At 39.8% G+C, this 20,089-nt stretch overlaps 1 protein-coding gene and 1 long non-coding RNA gene across 3 annotated transcripts in view; one reads left to right on the forward strand and one right to left on the reverse strand.

Annotated features, from left to right (window-relative positions):
- LOC121706732 overlaps positions 1-20,089 on the reverse strand; it is a 51,879-nt gene that overhangs the window by 18,969 nt on the left and 12,821 nt on the right. The window lies entirely within an intron of this gene.
- Positions 1,174-18,131, forward strand: LOC121706727 (homeobox protein Hox-C4a-like). 2 transcript variants are annotated; one of them, XM_042088704.1, is made up of 3 exons: positions 1,174-1,907; positions 2,480-2,867; positions 18,051-18,131. In XM_042088704.1, exons 1-3 carry the CDS (start codon positions 1,466-1,468, stop codon positions 18,052-18,054), a joined length of 834 nt encoding a protein of 277 aa, XP_041944638.1. In that variant the 5' UTR covers positions 1,174-1,465; the 3' UTR covers positions 18,055-18,131. The 2 variants fall into 2 exon arrangements, with proteins under 2 accessions (XP_041944638.1, XP_041944637.1); XM_042088703.1 differs by lacking the exon at positions 18,051-18,131 and having other exon boundaries at positions 2,480-3,414.

Here is a 20,089-nt window from a genome sequence, read left to right on the forward strand (position 1 = left end):
TGTGCTCCAAGTCGTCTATATGCACCCTGTAGAACCGAATTTGTGTGAGCAATCAACAACCGCAAATTCGCGTCTACGGGAATACATGGACGATTCCAATACCACCGCTCTGTCAAGCTGTGCTCAATCATATGACTTCTGATATGAGATATGTCTTAACAGTCAAACAAATTCAACCAGTGCTGAAGACGAGACTGGCGAAGGAGAAAGAGGAGGTGAGCGCGAGGAAAGGGGAAGACTGGTCGAGGAAACCGTAAAGCATGGGAGCGCGTGGGGATCATTGGAGGCGATTGATTTACGGCGTTTTACAGCCCAATAAAACTTAGACAACATTCAACCAGAGGCCTTCGACGTTGCTGGCCGCGCGCGATTCCAATAAATAAGACATGCTAACGTTATGTGTCGTTTTTATTCTTATCCCATAAAAACTGACAAAGCAATGATATCCATTATTTAAGAAGTAGTCTAGTGATGCTGTAGGTCTGCTTTTGAGACTCGTCAATTACAGATGCTGGAGGGATACAGTCTGCAGTCCATCGTGCTGCTATTGATCACGTCCTGCTAACACAACTGCCTCTGCTCTTGTAAGGGTAGCTCTTCTGTGGCAATAGACTCACTGACTGTTGTTGCCCCAAAAGATTTCAGTGATTTCCCTTATTTACGGCCTCTTGAACAACCACTTAGCGGTATATAGCCTTTAACTTAACTTTCTAATTAATAGCAGCATAGCCTACAATTGGTATCCCAATTTAAGTTGATAATGGTAGAATACTAAGGCTTTCATTTAAGACTTTCTGCTGTGATTAATAACTGCAATCATATTGTCAGTTTTGCCACCTTGTGTCACCATGGCATTTTGGTTTCTTTAACTAGGTCAGTTTATTGAGCCTTTGTAAATATTATGTTGTTTTGTCCCACACTCTTGTATAGGGATTATGCATTATCCTTAGCCTTATTTTTGTAATTCTACCAGCTGCATCAGTATAAAGATATAAGATCACTCTATCATCTCTAAGCTCAGGTCGAGTGATCCGTCTCTCAGTGGTTACGCAGTTGATTTTCCCACGCTATGGTATGTCGATTGTGCCACTTTCTATTATTTCTTTCCAGCACATTTTTCGAGCCATCTGTGGTTACCTGTGTCCCACAGCTAGGTCCACTCCAGCACATGGGCGCAACCAGCGATGGCTACTTAACCCTTGTGTGCTTTCGGCGATATGCAGAAGCAGGGTCATCGATATACCGGGCCTCCATTTCATCAAACACTCTCGCACACCTACACAAAGGGGTTCATAAAGATTCGAATAAACATTTGGTTCCTTATCCGGGGACTACCTCGTTGGCTGCCATTGGACTGCAGCGTCACGTGGTAAAAGTAACTTTACAGGGTAGCTCGCTAGTAGGAGGGCTTTATGGACCAGAAAAACGACAAAGGTAGAAAAATTATTTTCCACTCCAGAAATTAATGATCATGAGCTCGTATTTGATGGACTCTAACTACATCGATCCGAAATTTCCTCCTTGCGAGGAATATTCACAAAATAGCTACATCCCCGAACACAGCCCTGAGTATTACAGCCGCACGAGGGACACCGGCTACCAGCATCACCATCAGGACTTGTATCCTCCGCGCGTGACCTATCCGGAGCGCCCGTATAACTGTGCAAGCATACCCGAGCCGGAGCCCCAGCGAGGGCATGGGCTCACGCACTCAGGGAGCCTGCTGGCGGCGGGGAAGGCGCAGACTGCTCCACGTGAGCCCCCGCCACCTTTACCCACATCCCCCACAACCCCACCGACAGCACCTCCCGCCTGCATCCAAGCCGCCCCGGAGCTCCCCACCAGCACAGCCGCGACTAAGCAGCCCGTGGTCTACCCCTGGATGAAGAAAATCCACGTCAGTACCGGTAGGCATCAAAATCCCTGTGTTGTTGTTTCCCCTTGCTCTCTCACTCCCTCCTTCACGTGCGTTTCCCCCTTCCCCTTCTCTTATTTTACCTCGGGAGTCTGCTTGAACCAGCCCCGTGCAACGTACGTTGTGAGAGAAGCCCTTTGAAACGACGCATATGAGGCGGATTTACGACTCAGCATTGGCAATTACACCCGCCATAAATTTTATAGCGGAGGCACTAGTCTGGACAGCCGTATTGCCATGTGGCTTTTTCTGTTATGTATGTGTCGGAGGAAAGAGAGAGAGGGAGGATGAGAGAGAGAGGGAGTAAAAGAGGAGGCAAAAATATCTTAGATTTGTAATGTTGAATTAATAATTTAGCTGCACTCTAAGTGTGAAACGACCGCTCATTATATAGACCAGGCCAAGTCTTTCAGGAAGTGGTTAAATGAAAATAAAGTTGATACCCATTTCACTTTAGATACTTTTCACATTTCACTTCACTCAGAATTTACTATCCTCTTTTTCTTCTTTGTTTTCCCTCCTTTTCCTCTGTTTCTTTCCTTTCCCCACCTTACCCCTTTCTAGTGAATCCCAATTACACTGGAGGAGAGCCCAAGCGGTCCAGGACTGCTTACACACGCCAGCAGGTCTTAGAATTGGAGAAGGAGTTCCACTATAATCGCTATCTAACTCGGCGACGACGCATCGAAATCGCCCACTCCTTGGTGCTCTCGGAGCGGCAGATCAAAATTTGGTTTCAGAACCGCAGGATGAAGTGGAAAAAAGACCATAGGCTACCCAACACCAAAGTCAGATCTTCCTCCTCTTCGTCGTCTACTTCAGGCGCGACCACCGGGGCCAACACAGCTACCACAGCCGGCAATGTATCTAACAGCGCGGGCTCCAGCACCATAGCAGTTCCCGAGCAACTCTCTCGGGTTCCCGGGGTCGATCGAGATCAGGATATAACAAGGTTATAGACACGAGAATATTTCAATTTGCGGAAAGAGAACAATGGAATATTTATGGAAATATATTCTTTTTATATGTATATTAAGATATGTTCTTCGTAGTGTTCTTGTGCGTAAAACTGGGTGTCCTCTGAGTCCATAGTTATATAAATATGCATGTTATATAGCATGGATTACTGCGAATACCTAGTGATTTTTTCGGCTATCAGGGTTTATTTATTAAACATAGTAATTATGCCATTTTAATAAATTGTGTTGACTGATACTTAAATGGACATTTTGAACAAAAGAGTGTGAGGGATACTATCCGTCTGCTCAATGGCCTACATGCACAATCCTTTTATTTATTTTGCAAACAAAATTGTAGATATTTCTATTGTTCCCCCATGTGAAAGATGATTACACGTCTTGCAGGGCTGAACGTACGTAGTTAGTAGCCTATTCATGTAAAAAAAGTAAAATGTTGTGAGTTTGTTTTGTTTCTGCGCAACCTCCAAAATAAGGCCTCTAGTACTGAATAAAAAGGGTAGTGCGTTTTGTGATACTAGTACTGTGATTTAGACTGAATAAAAGTTGTTATTGTTAAACAAATGCAATAAAATAAGTTTAAATGTATTTGTGATAATCGTAGTGGTAAATAAAACTGTGAGTGTCAATTAGTTTAGAGTACGCCTGGTCGTCTATTCTTTACATATATATTTTTGCATTTGACCTATATGTGTACACAGACCTTGGACCATGTAACGTCTTCTACAAGGGGATCAAAACAGCAGAACAAAATACTTTCAAAACCTGAAGTGCTCAATGGCATCGGGAAATTGATTGATGGCTTTTCTAACAATAATTCTATTCTTCTACAAGTGAGGGGGCTCCTCACAAGGGCTAAGGGTTTTACAAGTCATCTCACATGAATAGAAGTTTTGGGGTTCAAGTAAAGGTTAGTAAGTCCCCCCTTGCAATAGCTGATAACCTCTGCACCCCTCCTTTGCCAGTTTTGTAAGCATAAATGTGACTTGCGACGTAATACCAAATTAGAGAAATATATAGAGAAAATATTATTTGGTCTTGGGGTTTTAAAATAAAATAAGCCATGTGTTTATTATGAAATGTTTGGGCATGTTAATGTAAGTTCATATTGCCTATTTCAAATTAAAGTAGGTTGTGGCTTGGCTACATTTACAAATACAAACAAGCCCACCCAGTGTGTTTTTTCCCTGTCCCTGTTTAACACCTACTTTGTCCAGGTGTAGGTTCTCTCTCTCTCTCTCTCTCTCTCTGACAGTTTGCAATAAACTAGTGTAGAATATCTTTACAGACCAGGTGTTTGTATTGTTGTGTGTATTGTGATGCATTCGAATAATTTCCACAAATCAAATGTATGACGGTCTTGGAGGCCGGGTGACAGTAAACCACGGAATTAGTAAAATACGTAATTTAAGATTATGACCACTCTATTTTCTAACAGGGTTGCACACAAACTTACAACTGCATTGGGCCATGTGAGAAAGCTTTGTAGGCGCAGTTTTAAAAATATGGACGATTAATATGATTAATGATGACTAATGACGAAACTACAAATGATTTAGATGTTTTAAGATCGAAACATAAAAACCTGTACAGCTTCTCAAAGGGACTTTCAACAACTTTCAGGCTTGAGTGGAAGAAAATGTTAAGTTAATCGAACTGTATAACTTAGGACTATTTTTGATCCCCTGTTTGCACACCTTGGCTTGACTACTTTCCATGAGCCTAAATGTCTGACTTCTAAATGTTATATTTAGCCTACTTACAACATGTTTCAAACTGTAATTTGTACGACTGTCCCACTGAAACTTTTGTCTGTGGCTGGGGGAAAACATTCGTTTTGTTTTGGAAACAGATGCAATAGTTTGTCTTTGCTAAAAAAAAAAATCTACTGCCTAAAACAACACAACAAACTGTAGCAGGGATTGGCGGAGCCACTCTAACGCGTTTATTAACTAAATCTTGACTTTCAGGTTTAAGTAGTCTACAACAGTCCCCAGCCTGACATAAAAGAGAGACATCGTGACCGCATAATCTGACCCCTCAACTTAAACATCTCCCCAACGCCCAGCCTTCCACTCGAGGTTTGGGACGATATGGCTGTATCGGGAAGAGGCTCACTTTCCTTTGCAGAAAGCAAATATACTCAGCTTTGTTAAAATAGAAACAATCTGACAAGCTACTTTCTCTGAGGGAGGGGGAGGGGAGGCAACCACGTTGCTACGTCTGAGTACCATACTGAAAATGCCAGAGTCGTTGCTCCCAAACACTGCTTTCTCGCCCAGAGAGAAGGGATGCTTTGGAATTTTTTGAACAGGCGATAAAGAGGGCAAGGAGTTCACTTGGAGGGCAAGTCCTTTGTACTATTTGATGTCATCCTTTGCTCGACCTTTACAACGTCGTGACACACTCACTAAGCGCTCTCGACTTCGACCGTCAGGGTGCGTGCATGTGGGAGGGTGTATTTATGAATGCGAGTGTGTGTGTGTTTGTGTTTATGTTGCAATGTCAGGATGGCCTTTGGGTTGTTTTGAGGATATCCCATCTTATGTTAATTATGGATACATTTGTCATATGGTTTATCAGTTGGATCTGTCTTTAGTAGGCCTAAGTCAAATATATCAGTGTATAAACTGTACTTAGCCATTCAGTAATTCCATAATATTGCACCTTAAATTGTAATATGCAAGACAAAAATATATTTATTTAAAGTAATATATTAGGCCACATAGACTGAGGCCGAAATGATTTCACCAGCATCATTGCATTGACTGCTGAGGTGGTTAACTTGGATGTTCTCTTGCATCTCTCATCAGACTTTTATCTTCATGATATTCATCAGTGTATGATAAGGAGCAGTAAGTGCAGCTTAATAGAATGTAATGCCAGAATGCTATTGCCCACAAGAGAGTCGTTTCATACGTGTGGGCCATCAGATATGCTCTATAACTTACTGAATGGCCTAGATGCAAGCAGCCCTACTTGATATCACAAAACAGCAGTCGGTTAGTTTGTAAACATACATATTTGCATTATGTTTGTTGTCTTTGGGAATCACCGTCCTGTGTTGTGATCGTAGACACCCTCGCGCCGCTTTGACGTCCCTAGCTAATGCCCAGTTAATGTCCTGCTGTTTAATTGTGGTAATTTCACATAGGAGCCTGATTGAGACCTGACATGTCCCACTCCACGAATTGTCCGTCACAGGTAGCAGTTGAGTACCAGTTGAGCTATTATAACTGTGCATGGCAAAGTAAAGGCAGACGCTTTTCATATCTGGAGCTAACAAAGTTTTTTTTGCCAGGCTACACAGTGCAGTCGTTCTCTCTGCATGCATCTCTCTTCTCTCTCGCCACCTCTGTCTTTCACACAGACAGAGAGAGAGAGAAGGAAAGAGAGAGAGTTAGAGGTCAGAGTTTATCATTAACTGAGCTTGTGATCGATGCTAATATAAGTCAACTGTTTTCATATAGGGAAAATAATCAATAACTATAACCACCGTACCTGCATTTACTAATGAAAAACAGGACTTACCAAGTTACCAAGATAATTGATGATGCCTACGATACATAAAGTGTCCATATCACAATACACAAACAGTTTTCAATGGATTGGAATACATCTTTATCACCGTCCAAAGCGGCATCTAAGTTAATCAATTTAAGTTTGCAGAGGCGCATCAGTAAATACCCTTCAACCAGGACGCAGCTAAAAGGCAGAAATGGCTATTTGTCATCTAACTGTGGTCTTTTAATAGATAGACTACAAATGAGACTGTGGTTACATTTGGATCATGCACATAGTAAAATATAATTTGGGCAGCAGGGGCAAGAAAACATTTTTCTTTTCTGAGACATACGTAAACAGATATAGCTAGCCTACATATTAGAGTAATGATAAAACAAAACATTTGAAAAAAAAAAATATTTTGTCTTCACGTGTTTTTAGTTTGAAGGGTTGTGAGCTTCTAAGAAACTAAAATGAGAACTTGAGGCTCTAGTTGTTGACATCGGTTTGCTCATGCAGATTTATTTACTTCTTAGCTTCCCAAATGTTGTGTCGTGTGTGTGTGTGTGTGTGTGTGTGTGTGTGTGTTTGACTTGCCGTATTGGTTAAGTGCAAGTCTTGCGATTTTCTCCGTTTGCAAGACAACGATAAATATTTGTAGAACCAATGAAGTGTTTACTTGTGAGCTGGTGTCTGGCGACCGGGAAGGTCACGACCCTACTTGAGATAGGAGGGACACTTAAAGCGAGAGGAAACAGAAGAAGCGCTAGAGACCCCTTTAATGGTGACATCGACCTCCACTGCACTGTAGGTGTAGTGACTTTACTAGTGTCTGGTGTTTAGTTGCAACGTTGGTTTTTTGTTTTGTTTTTTTACTTTATATTTATGTAGCAAAAAGAGTTACTGAACATATGTTGTTGAATAAAACGTGCGTCAACATGACAAAAAATGCATGCGAAAATGCTCATTTGTAAATCAGGCCATATCTGGAATCGTTTCAAGTACAACATTCCTTTGCAACACTTTGATTTATGACATCGTTTTAAAGCACGTTTTAAGTTCTTCAGCCCTTCCCAATCTTGCACAGCGCTAGGAAGAGTCTCCAAGGAGAGGGGGAAAAAACTTAGACAGTAATATAGACAGTTTTTAATACGCCTTTTTTCTTTGTCTATTTTTAAGTGTTGTATTTCCACAACCCCATTAAAACAGTAATAATCCTGGTAAAATGCGTTAATTTGGTCTTTTTGTTTTCGTTTTAACAAAAAAGAAAACCGTGAGGATTAGAACTCGTACAGGAAGGCCTAAACGTATGTGGTGCATATGTATCAACGCCCATGGTAGAAGCCTCGCAGAGTTGAAACAGAGGTCGCCCGACTATTGAACAGAGGAGGGAGGGCATTCTCAATGGCGAACCGCTATAAATCTAGTCGCTCTTGTATTCAAACTCTGGAGAACAGCAGATGTTCCCCTCTCGCCAATGGGTGCGCGCGTGTATGCTTGCTTGAGTCTCTGTGTGTGGATATACATGCGCGCGTCTGACAGTCTTTAAGGGGGAAAAAATCAACGTGTGCGTGTGTGTGTGGGAGAGAGAGAGAGAGAGAGAGAGAGAGAGAGAGAGAGAGAGAGAGAGAGAGAGAGAGAGATTCGTGCCACATTTGGCCACGGGCTTCTAAATCGGTTTTAACATGACAGAACCTGCACAGAGAACTACATGTCTGTACCTCCATGAAGGTGGCTCTCACTTGTTATGCATTCACAGTAAAACAATGTTTTCTATAAACATTACTATTTATAGCTATTCATGATATTGCTGAAAATGCATTTGTCACTAATGGAAGACGTTGGTTTTAATATATAACAAAAGGATGAATATAAAAACACAATGCAGAAGGCCTGCAGTTATCTAATGCCCTGTGATTTGCAGCAGAATTTGAAATTATGCTTTTATGAACAGATGACAGACATGTTGGTTTCAAGAGGCCTCGAGTAGACAGAGGTCTAGGGTTAGCCATTTTCATGGTGTCTTCGACAGCGCATGCATTGCGGGTGGCCGTCTGGGCCCAACCAAGGAGGTGTGGGTGCATACAGGTTATGCCAAGCACACGGTTCCTTTCACCTTCACTCACTATCAAGGGCAATACATTTTTTGTGCTAAATTTTGTAAAAAGCCACCATATTTGGGTGGCTGAACTGCTGATTCTATGTTTTGTGACCTAGTTGCAGTCCTTTTCATATGGACCACAGAGTAGCCTAACGCTAGTTACGTAATCTGTTCGGGAGGAGAAAACTTTAACTACTAATCCATGAGAGATTATTGCATTTAATCATAAAGGTGAAGTGACGCTTTGGTCCAAAGTTATTCACAAGGATGGACAACATTGAAAGTACAGTGCAACAGGAAGCCTAGTATAACAATGAATGCTATAACAATAAATACAGTGGAGGAGGAGTTGAACTGATTAATAAAAAATAGTATAGACATACTATATTAGAATAAGATCAAGAAATGCAACACTTCATACAATTAATAGAAAATACTGAACAATTGCGTTATTTGAGTGGGAAGTTTGACGGAAAAGCTCATTAAAATCCTTATTATGTACAATTGTGTTTGATCATTGAACTCAAATAATTATGTAGGTATAAGATAGGCCTAATTATCAAATTAAGTATGATTCATATTCCTGAATTATGGGATGTCGCCTCTACCATCAAATTTCAAAATTTGCATGTATTTATTTATTTATCTTGCAAATGTGATCGCATGTAAATTTGTAAACAGAAACGTGCTCAACCAGCGAAAATTTTCCTCTACGCTGATGTAGGAATCGTCTATGCTCTGTCGACTCCATCTTTTCTTTTCTTTCTCTTTTTTTAAAACTCGGCGTTGTTTACAGCAACAGAAGGCAATGGAGTCATAAATCTTGAGCTGACTCCGCCGAGACGAGGCCATTTGTATGCATGGATCCTACCCCAGCCTGTACCTTACCCATTCACATGTCCCCAGCTCCCTGCCTCTCCCAGTCTCCCCTTCATCTGATCTGCCCTCTGAAAGTCATCAGATATGGCTCGGATTAGGGGGAGTATAGAGCTAATTACGGATCTGAGACTAAATTAGCACGGCTGCAAAAGGATAGTATGGGTATAGACTACTGCAACACGGGTTAGAATTTCAACAGTAGATTAATTTTGCTTTATGTTTTTACTTTTTCTGAAATTGTGTAGTGCTTGGAACATGGCGTTGCTAGCCGCGTGTGTGTGATTTTAAAAACCACCTCCTTAATCGTGTGCAGCCTCTTCTCTTCCCTTCATTTTTTTCCGTGTATTGATGCTTCTGCTTGGCTCTGCCGAGACGGCCTCCTCCTCACAGAGAGACATTGTAATGGTTTGACAGGGAGAGCTAACGGTGCGCGCGTTGCGAGCGAGGAGAGTAAAAATTGATTTATTGCCGTCGCCGCGGTTCATCTAGAGTTCACGAGGAGCTGCCTGCTCGCTAGAAGTGCAGCAGCCGGGAGCTGTAGTCTTGGTGCAGGAGAAAGCAGGCAGAGAAACGACGCTACATGCAATACACTGTCTACTTTGTTGTGACACGATTTAACAGTGACTCACGTAAATAAATAAATACACAAAACAATTATTATTATTATTATTATTATTATTATTATTATTATTATTATTACAATATAGTAGGACCTATTGGTAGTAGAAGTTAACATTTGTCTCTTAGCTAGCTCACCAACACGATATATATTTCAGCAGCATTACTAATTAATGTTAGTTTATAATAGCCTATTATGTAGTAATATTAGTAGTGGTAGTACAACTATAGTAGTAGTTGTTGTAACCTTGTCCAACAGTGTTAATTGATTTGTGGTTGGATTATTTGGACCCGTATTTTGCAAAGGGCACTGGTGAATCAAAGTTTTAGGCTGCCACAACTCTAAGATTTGGTCCAGAAAGAAATTATTCAGACCGGTATTATACAATATCAAACCACCTGACGCTTGTGAGAGCACATATCAAACAAAACAAATTGTGCTGCATAAAAAGTAAAAGTTTTGCATTGGACGGGTATCCCACAGAGAGACACCTGTAGGAGAAGGGTGCTTAGATTCCTCTTGAATGCGGAGAGGTTTACTACCTAAAGATGTGAAGAAGAAACTTTTACTGAATCCTCAAATCATGTGAAATGCATGCATCTGAGATTTGTAAGGATAATGAAAGATTGTGAAAACCCATATGGTTATTAGCTCTACAGTCTCAGCACCTGGCCTTTCCATCCACTAGATTTTTAATTTGTATGCTAATGCTCATCATCAAAGACACACACATTATACATAGCCTAATGTATTTTGCCATTTTATATGGAAGACACATTTGACGTATTTCTTATCTTCTACTGTCTTTATTGTACAGTGGAGTTTAGTTATATGTTTATACTTATACTTATGTTTACCATTTCTGCTGTAAGTGCATGTTGTGTGTGATGTCTGTATGCTACTGAGACCCTTGAATTTCCCCATGGGGATCAATAAAGTATCTATCTATCTATCTATCTATCTATGGGCAATTCCATGCAAAGGTCATCCTTACCATGGAAAAAAAGTTGTGCATACGCAAATAGAACTGTTGTTAAAATCTTCATTTAGGTCTATATTTTATTGTTTGTAAATTATCTGATTGAATTTGAGTTTGATGTAGAATTACACTCTTTTTACATCATACATATGGTGTGCAACAATACAGAAACAACATTTTTCACATGGTAATATTTTACATATTTCAAAAGTGGATAAATGGACCCAATGTTCAAACAAATTGTATCCTTTGACAAATTCCAGATTGACAAGGGAATGGTAGAGCAATGTGTATGCTCAGCTTGCCTTTAAGACCACAACTCCTTACATTTGTAAGGCTTTTGTTTTTAAGTCAGCAAGTTCCATGGCCATGTCACATCCATAACGTTTTATAGGAAAAGTTTATGCTACACATACAGTGTTGATGCGACAATGTCCATAGTGTCTGTGCAAAGCTGATTTATATAAATGTAAAGTGGTGAACAAATTGTGTCCCTTTCTTACTTTTAAAACCTTTAATGGTGCGTTATGGATGTGACGTTATGGATGTTACATAATGTGACTTTTCAAGACTGGAGACTTTATTTTAGCTCAAAGCCGATAAACGTCTGTTCTGGTGGCATGTCAGTTTCAACGCATTTCACCTTAGTGTTTACAATTGACATTTCAAAGATTATTAGGTTGATCAAAACCACAGGGAGGCCTTGCCTAACCATTAGCAAAACAAACATAATATTAAAATACCTCCAGTGATTAGCCTATAGCCATAGCCTATTTTCAAATCTGAGCGATTATCTTCCCGTAACTGTCATACTGTTGTTGTACAGTACCTGGATTATCGTGTTAGCTGGTGAAGATGGCTGACTTTGCAGCTGGAGTTAACATAGCAACCTCCTTCTGTTGCAGATCTGTTCAGCCTGCCGCTCACGTCTGCTTAACACAGTTTAATTTTAAATGTGACGCGATATGCCAGCATTTGAAGTGTCAGGTCCTCTGTAGCTCATACCCACAGAGTAACATGAGTAACGGCAGCAATAAACTAGATGTACCGCATAGCGGTACACAATATGACCGCCTCTCAGTCCTGCACATTCTCTTCACAAAAATAAATTACACTTGTCAATTTGTCTCCATCTCCTACTCCTGCAACTCATGTGCACGTAAATGAGTGTGTGCATATGTGAGTTTGCTTTTGTTTATAAGAGTGTGTGTCTGTGTGTGTGTGTCTGTGTGTGTGTATGTGCGTATGCGTGCCTGTGTGTATTGTGTGTTTGCATGCGCACATGCATATGTGTGCCTGTGTGTGTGTGTTTATGTGTGTGCATTTGTGTGGGTGGGTGTTTGTGCATGTGTGTGCGTGTGTGTGCTTGCCTGTCTGTATGTGTTTATGTGTGTGTGTGCTTGCCTGTCTGTATGTGTGCAACTGTGTGTGTGTGTGTGTGCACGTACGTGTGCGTGCATGTACTTTATGTGTGCAAATCACAAATGAGGGGTATGGGCTAGGTTGATGCGGGCTCTTGAGACTAACATACCATACATATTTTGTCATTTGGGGTGCAACGGTTCAGGTAGGGCTAGTCATTCAACCTAGCGCGGTGGGGGAGTGGCCACCAAGTTTCATGTTCCCTGGTGTTTCAGTAACCCGGGAATCACTGATCAAAATTGATGACGATAAAAGAAAAAAATTAATTTCTTTTTTATATTTTAAATTACTTGTTGTCCTGATTCTTCCTGTGGATCTAAGTGGGCACTGAGGAAGCAATAATTTCATCGCTAGTTTTTCATGATTACTATTTCAATTGTTTCATATCAAAATTCACTACTTAATAATGTGTTTTATGTAGTTTGTCGAGGACTGGTCACATCCATAACGTGAAACAGTCACATCCATAACGCCAGTTTTTCCTACATAATGCATTAGGAAAATGATGCATAGTTTCAAAAACACACTTTTTGTGTTCATTCAAGTCTCCTTCATGCTACATATATCATAGTTTTGGCAGTTTCCTTCAAAATTCACAGAGTTTGTAGAAAACCTGTAATCTCTCACAAAAGTGTGTCTATTTCATGTCACATCCATAACGCTGATAAAATGCCTTGTATTCTTAGGATGAAAATGATTATATGAAATTTGAGGATTTCTCAGTATTCAGAGGACAGAGGTTACATTAAAAGTTATGCAAATTAATTCAATGATACTAATTTTGCCCCTATTCTAAGGCATTTTGTTTACCAATATGCGTCCAAATGTCACATCCATAACGCTGGAACTGCCCCTATCTATTTCACAAAACTTGCAAGCACATATTTTTAAACCACAAAGTATAATGTGTTCTTGTAAAATACAATATGTTCTTGGCTTAACTAGACCATCAGTATCATGGGTCCAGTATCCAGGAAGAAGGCATAGGCTACTGATTAAAATATGTACCTGGATAAAATCATTCTCTAAATCAATACCTGTGAATTTGATCACTAATTGTATATCACAACACCACAGATGAAAACACCATGAAAACATTTACATTCATTCATTTTACTGACGGTTTTATCCAAAGTCACTTACAAATGGACTTGCAAAAAATAGACCTTTTGTGACAAAATAGTGACTGTACAACTTTCAGACTCCTCAGAAAATATGGGGATTCACATATGTTGGTGTTCCTTGATACCAATTACAGACATTATGCACTGTTGTACCTATGTTTATCAGTAGTTCATTTTAGAATTGACCCATGCAGTGTGTCACAGGCGGTAGCAGATAAGCTTGATTTAACAGGGAGTGTGCTATGGAATACAGTGTCATTATCTATTATGAAGTCAAACCTGTTGCATACCTGCTGAGTAGTTCAACCACTAAACAGCAGTTCAAAAACTTTGTTTTAGTTTAGTAGATGCCTTTGTGGTTACTATTTAAATTTCAAACGCTGTAGAATAAAGATTGTAAATATGCTGAGATACTCATCTCGTCCAACAGGTCTGATTATCCCATTGCTACCCAATCATCTCAAACAAACTCGCTGAGCTCATTTACAAGTCAGTATCAGAACAGAAAAGCCTTGCAATTCATCTCATTCATTTACAAAAAAAGAAATATATATATCCACTACTCACAAAAAGAGAAACAGCTTTTGGGTAAAATTTCAGAATGAACCTAATATCCACTGTAACCCTTACAGGTGAACTTAATGTGACTCCCTCTTCTCTAAACTTTTGAATACACATGTCCAACAGTTCAATGTTTCCGTACTTTCTGTACTGAAACATTAAATTTCACTTTGTGAGTAGTGTATATATATATTCCAAACATAATACATCACAAAAACACACTCAGTGAGGTAGGCTAGGTAAGAGAAACACATAAGGTAAAGAACACAGATAAAAATACTCAGAAAAATACTTAAAAAACAACAACACAAACAGGTTGCCACTAGTGCGATGCCATCTCGTCTCTGGCCCTAACGTGGGTCGGTGTGGACCTATGGGGACTGAAGTTGCCGGATCGCTGCATGGGCTTCATATTCACATCAAGTAAATATCATTAGGCTAAAAAAATGGAAGCACACCAAAATGGCCAAGATAGATGGTTAACGGGATGTCACAGCCGACCCAGTTGCAGCTTATGAACGTAATATGGATTGAAACTGTAGCTGCTCTTTAATAATGTGAGTCTAAATGAGATTCTTTAAACCTCATTATAACACTTGGGCATATGTGGCATGTGCTCAGTCTGTGGGGTTAGCATCTCTCTCTCTCTACCCCCCCCCCCACCCCCCAACCTCTTTTTTTGTGTTGGAGAAGGCGAAAAGGCTTGAAGGGTAAATTAAATGGAGATCATATCTGCAGTGGAAGGCAGGGTCAACGTGGGGTTGACATTCTCCTGCACAACATCCATCACAGAGAACAGACACACCAGCAAGCACAAAGAAAGACAGAGAGAAAGAGAAGGGAGGGAGGGTAGGAGAAAGAGTGTGTGTCTGTAAGAGAGAGTGTGTGTGTGAGAGAGAGAGAGGTAGGCAGAAACTGAGAGAGAAAGAGAGAAAGAGAAAAAACAATAGGAGAGAAAGACAGGTAGAGAGAGAATCGAAGGAGTGATAGGAGAGAAAGACAGGTAGAGAGAGAATCGAAGGAGTGGTGTCGCATTGAAACCCATAAAACATGTTTGATTACTTTGTGCATGTGTGTGTGTGCGTGTTTGTGAGTGAGTGAGTGAGTGAGTGTGTGTGTGTGTGTGTGTGTGTGTGTGTGTGTGTGTGTGTGTGTGTGAGTGAGTGAGTGAGTGAGAGAGAGAGAGAGACTGTGTGTGTGTGTGTGTGTGTGTGTGAGTGAGTGAGTGAGTGTGTGTGTGAGAGAGAGAGAGAGAGAGAGTGAGTGTGTGTGTGTGTGTGTGTTATGCATTTATGCTTTATATAAATTGCAACAAATCCATGTTCATCAATACCATGTTCAGACACTGCAATATAGAAATAATGTCAAAATACATTAGTTCTATCAAAAATGTGCATCACTTCAAAAGTGCTGAAGAGATTTATTTCAATTGGAACGCCTCTGCAATTATGGCATCTTTTTAAGTGTCTTTACAAGCCTTGCATGGCAACAGGCTGTGAGCCATGTCAGTTACAGCCATGACACCAGAAGAGCTGTGCACTTGCTCAGGACATAATAAGACAGCTGTGCCACACAATTTCCTAGTGAGCACAACATGTAATTATCCAGTTTTGATTATTTGATTGATCTGTAGGAAGGCAAAGTAACCACCAAAGATATATATTTGAGTTAGTGAAGCAGAAGCACCCTACGCCTTGTCTAATGTGCATGCCTGTAAATTGTGATTGATAACTAAGGACTTAATTTAATTTAAATATAATTATTTCATTATACTTTTTCTCACATCTGACATGACAACCTACAAATTCATTTAATCAAAACTTTTCATCCAGACAACAACAACAAAAAACTGAACCACATTTGCAAATGATTTCCCCACATTTCCTCGTACTTATGAAATTGATTATTATGGATGTATTGTTGTGCTCAAATTTATAGGCTAACCTTGGTTTAACCAAATTTTTATTCAAATTCACACCTGTGGACAGTCATTTGTGGTTGGAAACCTTTTTAACTAAAGGTCTTCATCCATGCCTTTAAAAATATAGCTAATGTTTTTCATTCAAATAAAATTCAAATAATGATTTACTTCATAAATACAATATACAATTACATTATGCTAAATAATAATGAGTGATACTTTTATGGAATTAATATGATTATGAAAAAACATATATCTTGTATCCCAAACATCTTAAAATGACTTTTTTCATGTACAGTATTGGAGTTTGTCACCATCTGCACAAGTAGCCACGTAGTCTCAAGGGGCAGTTTATGGCACGTTTATAGTGAACAATGATTTGTAGTGTTCAACAAATCTGTATGTAGTTTCTTTACCAATGAAGTGTTCATTTTGTTTTCAACGTTTGTTTTATTAAGTATAATGTCTTGTTTTGAAACATTCAAAACATTATATGTGGTAAAATGTATTGTAGTATAGTCTGTGGTTTGTAAAACACTCACATTAGTGATTTTGTGCATCCATTAAACTTGATGAAGCTACCTCATCATAGCTCATATGTGCTTTGCTGATGGTTTACAGTCTGTTGCATTGAAATCCTCATGAAATCTTTGATATTGCGTTTAGGTAGGTGCTGAACTCAACCAGAAAACAATTTAGTACTGTATAAAAGTAAATGTAAAACTAAGATTAATATCGCAAATGAACCCTGCATGGATTCAAATCCTGTGTGACTGTTATCAGTCATTACACTGGCAAATTATGTGCCCTTAGAAATGTTTGCATATCTCTGTCTTCTACTTAAAGTTTAGCGCTTAAGCGCTCTATGATTCAAAACTCAATACTGATTACAGTGAATTTCCATATCAGATAATGTACCATAACTTGAGATCTGCCCAGGTTATTGACAGGAAATGGTTTTGTAATAGTTCCTCTTACCATAAATGCATTGCTTCCATCTCATTTATGCCTTACCTTTGAGAAAGGTCAAAACACAAGTCACTAAATGGTAAGTGTATGTAAATTGAGTTTCAGAGGTTCATATTTAACCCAAGAGAACACAAATCTCTCCACAGAAATTCAATTTGGTGCCCCAAAAAATGAAATTTGACATGAGCACTTAGATGATCTGTGAGTGCCTGGAGAGTCTGTTTTAGCTCAGACAACAGGTAGCCGTCATCCGTTAAGATTACTTATGCCGCATTCTGCCTTAGGACACTCCTTGAACCCTACAAATTTGAGGCAGAACTCACAAATGGAATGAAAACCTTTAGACAGGAGTCCCCACAGAAGATTAAATGATGATGGGAGAGTAAAAGTAAAATGTAATAAACGTGCTCTGCGGTTGGAGGGACATTTGTTTCTTGTTATGTGAATTGTGGGCAAATATGCAGAAATGTGGGTTTGAAGATTTACACGTCTTGTGTAACATGCCACATTATACATGTGCGAACACACACACACACATACACACACACACACACACACACACACATAAACTATTGAGGATGAAAATGATTCAGACCCTTTGTACTGGCTTCGGGTGCCTGTTTCTCCTCCGGCTTATCCTGTTTACATTCTACTTCTTCTAGTAGCGTTTCATTTACATTGCTCTCTATAGAAGCCTGAACACTGCCTGCTGTTGCCCTCGCCATGGTAAATGATACGGAATTGTTCTCTGCAGTTGACATTTGTATTTAGGCGAAAAAAGGAGTCTTGATCAGGTGCAATAATGATACATATATGAAGGTATAAATCTTGTGCTACACTTTTTGCCGTGACTTTTTGCTTTTTGAGTGCCAGTATGTGTGTGTGTGCTTTTTTTTATCACTATGTGCAATTAAATGCTGTTAAAGCAAAATCTAATCTGCTGATGCTTTATCATGGCAGATGAAAAATATCCTTTGAAATAGCTTTGGTATGCAGAATTCAGTCTGCCTGCGCATGTGGTCTTATGTCCTGTGTCTTATGTCGCCTTTTCTTCTCTCCATCTTTCTCTGCCTTTCTAGGTGAATGGTCTTCATCGGGAGCACTCACACTTGCCAACACGGACATAGGAAGACCCAGTTACCATTCAGAGCACCGCCCCCGGATGACACCGTCCTTGAGCGGGCAGGGCACTGACAACAAAAGGAGCAGGGAGAGAGAAAGCGAGAGGGCACAAGCCACCTTGTGCCAATGTCTTCCCTCTAGACGAATACTGTGCCAAACCACTTCATGAAATACTACAACTAAGGTCTTAAATTTGTAGCGATGATCGATTGTGCAGGGTTTGTATATCAGTAGGCTTACTACACAGACCATTTAAGGGCACCTCGGGAGAAGACTCAAAATAGATGCATTAATAGGGACTTAAAATAATGTGACATGAAATTCAAAATATTCCCAGAAGCATGGTCTAAACATGTTGTGAGAGGTTTTACTATCCCTGAGTGACATTATGCTTCTTGGCAACAGCAAATCTCCCAAAGAACACTGTAGACCCAATAACTCAATCAACTCTCACATGGGCAATTCAGACATTATTGATATTGCAATACTATTGATATTATTTACACTTTATGACACTAGCTGCAGAGGTCAAACTTGTATGTAGTTTAACAGTTGAGATGCCGCAACTAGTCGACGGTTGCTCTGAGTCTGAGCACACAACACAACTCCGAATATATTTGAGTTGTAAATGCATATGGGTAAACTAAGCAAATAGTAAGCAAATATGAGTCATGATATCGTCCCAAAATGATTTATACACTCTTGGCTACAGCGTGCTTCACGGTAGCCTCGGATAAACCCCGCCTCTCGGGGCAGTACGCAGGGATGCTGGCTTGCTACAAGCTGTAAACTTCCTCTAGCAATATACTGAACAGTTATATAGCTTCCTGTAGTCTATATGGGTCACCCTTTAAAACTTTATTGGCTTGTAGGCTATTAGACAACATCTCATTTCAACTTGTTATGAGGACTCCTTTAAAATGAACGACAGAGTGTTGCATCACATTAGGTGAGTATTAGAGGCTGAAATTCACATGAAGTAGCACATTTAACATATTAGCCTAGGGTGTTTAATATGGGGTACACACTGATATTTCGTGTCAGACAGACTGACCTATTAATCAACCATTTCTGTCTGAAAGGCTAGTGAATACAACAGAACTGTTTTCTTTAGAGTAAAGAACTTCCTGCAAGTACTTTGACATTTCAAAACAGGCAGAGCACTTTGCAGACTAAATATGATAGAACCAATTTAGCAACATGTCGGGGAAATAAGTTTCTCGACTAAATATCTGTTATGCAGCAGATAACACTGGGGCCGTGATTATTATAGGCTTACCCAGTCCCTGGCTGAAAAAGCACTGGCCAGAACTAAGGTTTGGCTGATTAATCTCAGTCTTCTACATTAGATTTTCCACCTCAGAAGAACCTGCTAAAAGTTTTATGTAAGAGGGCAAGTCAAATTTAACAACCACAACCAGTGAAGTTATCCCTCATCAGTGACCACTTGAGTGAGTGAGAATCTCAGGGGGATGACAAATTACAGGACTTACTCTCAGCTTTCCACAGGGTGGACATGCACAGGCACAATGACATCTAAATGACACTTATGTAAATAGGGGAAAATGTGCACACAGTAAAACTTTACAACTGCTGCTGCATATTGCACTTTTTAATTGCACTCTTATGTGGCCATGTGATCACTACTGTTGCCACCTCATCTCTATATTGGCTGAGAAGGGATGCACCTGTTACTATGGTTACAAACATTTTGGTAGCTCCGAAAGCAGTGGGAGTGTAGCTGACGGAGAAAATGTCTGGAAGGTTACTATGGTTTCCTTTAATGAAATAAAGTTTACATGATTAACTTCAAGAAATCTGTTTTGGTGTTTCATTTTTATTTCTTTTAACTGCTCTGTGTTGCAAGTCCCTCACACTCAGAATTAGCAATATCACTGCTGATGTCACCAAAGAAAGAGTTCCACAGTTTACTTCTTAATGTTTATATTTTGTCAAATAGCATGTTTTTTCTGTTCTCCATATTCAGCATCAGTGA

Source organism: Alosa sapidissima, chromosome 4 (assembly GCF_018492685.1).
Source record: "Alosa sapidissima isolate fAloSap1 chromosome 4, fAloSap1.pri, whole genome shotgun sequence".
Lineage (NCBI taxonomy): Eukaryota > Metazoa > Chordata > Actinopteri > Clupeiformes > Clupeidae > Alosa > Alosa sapidissima.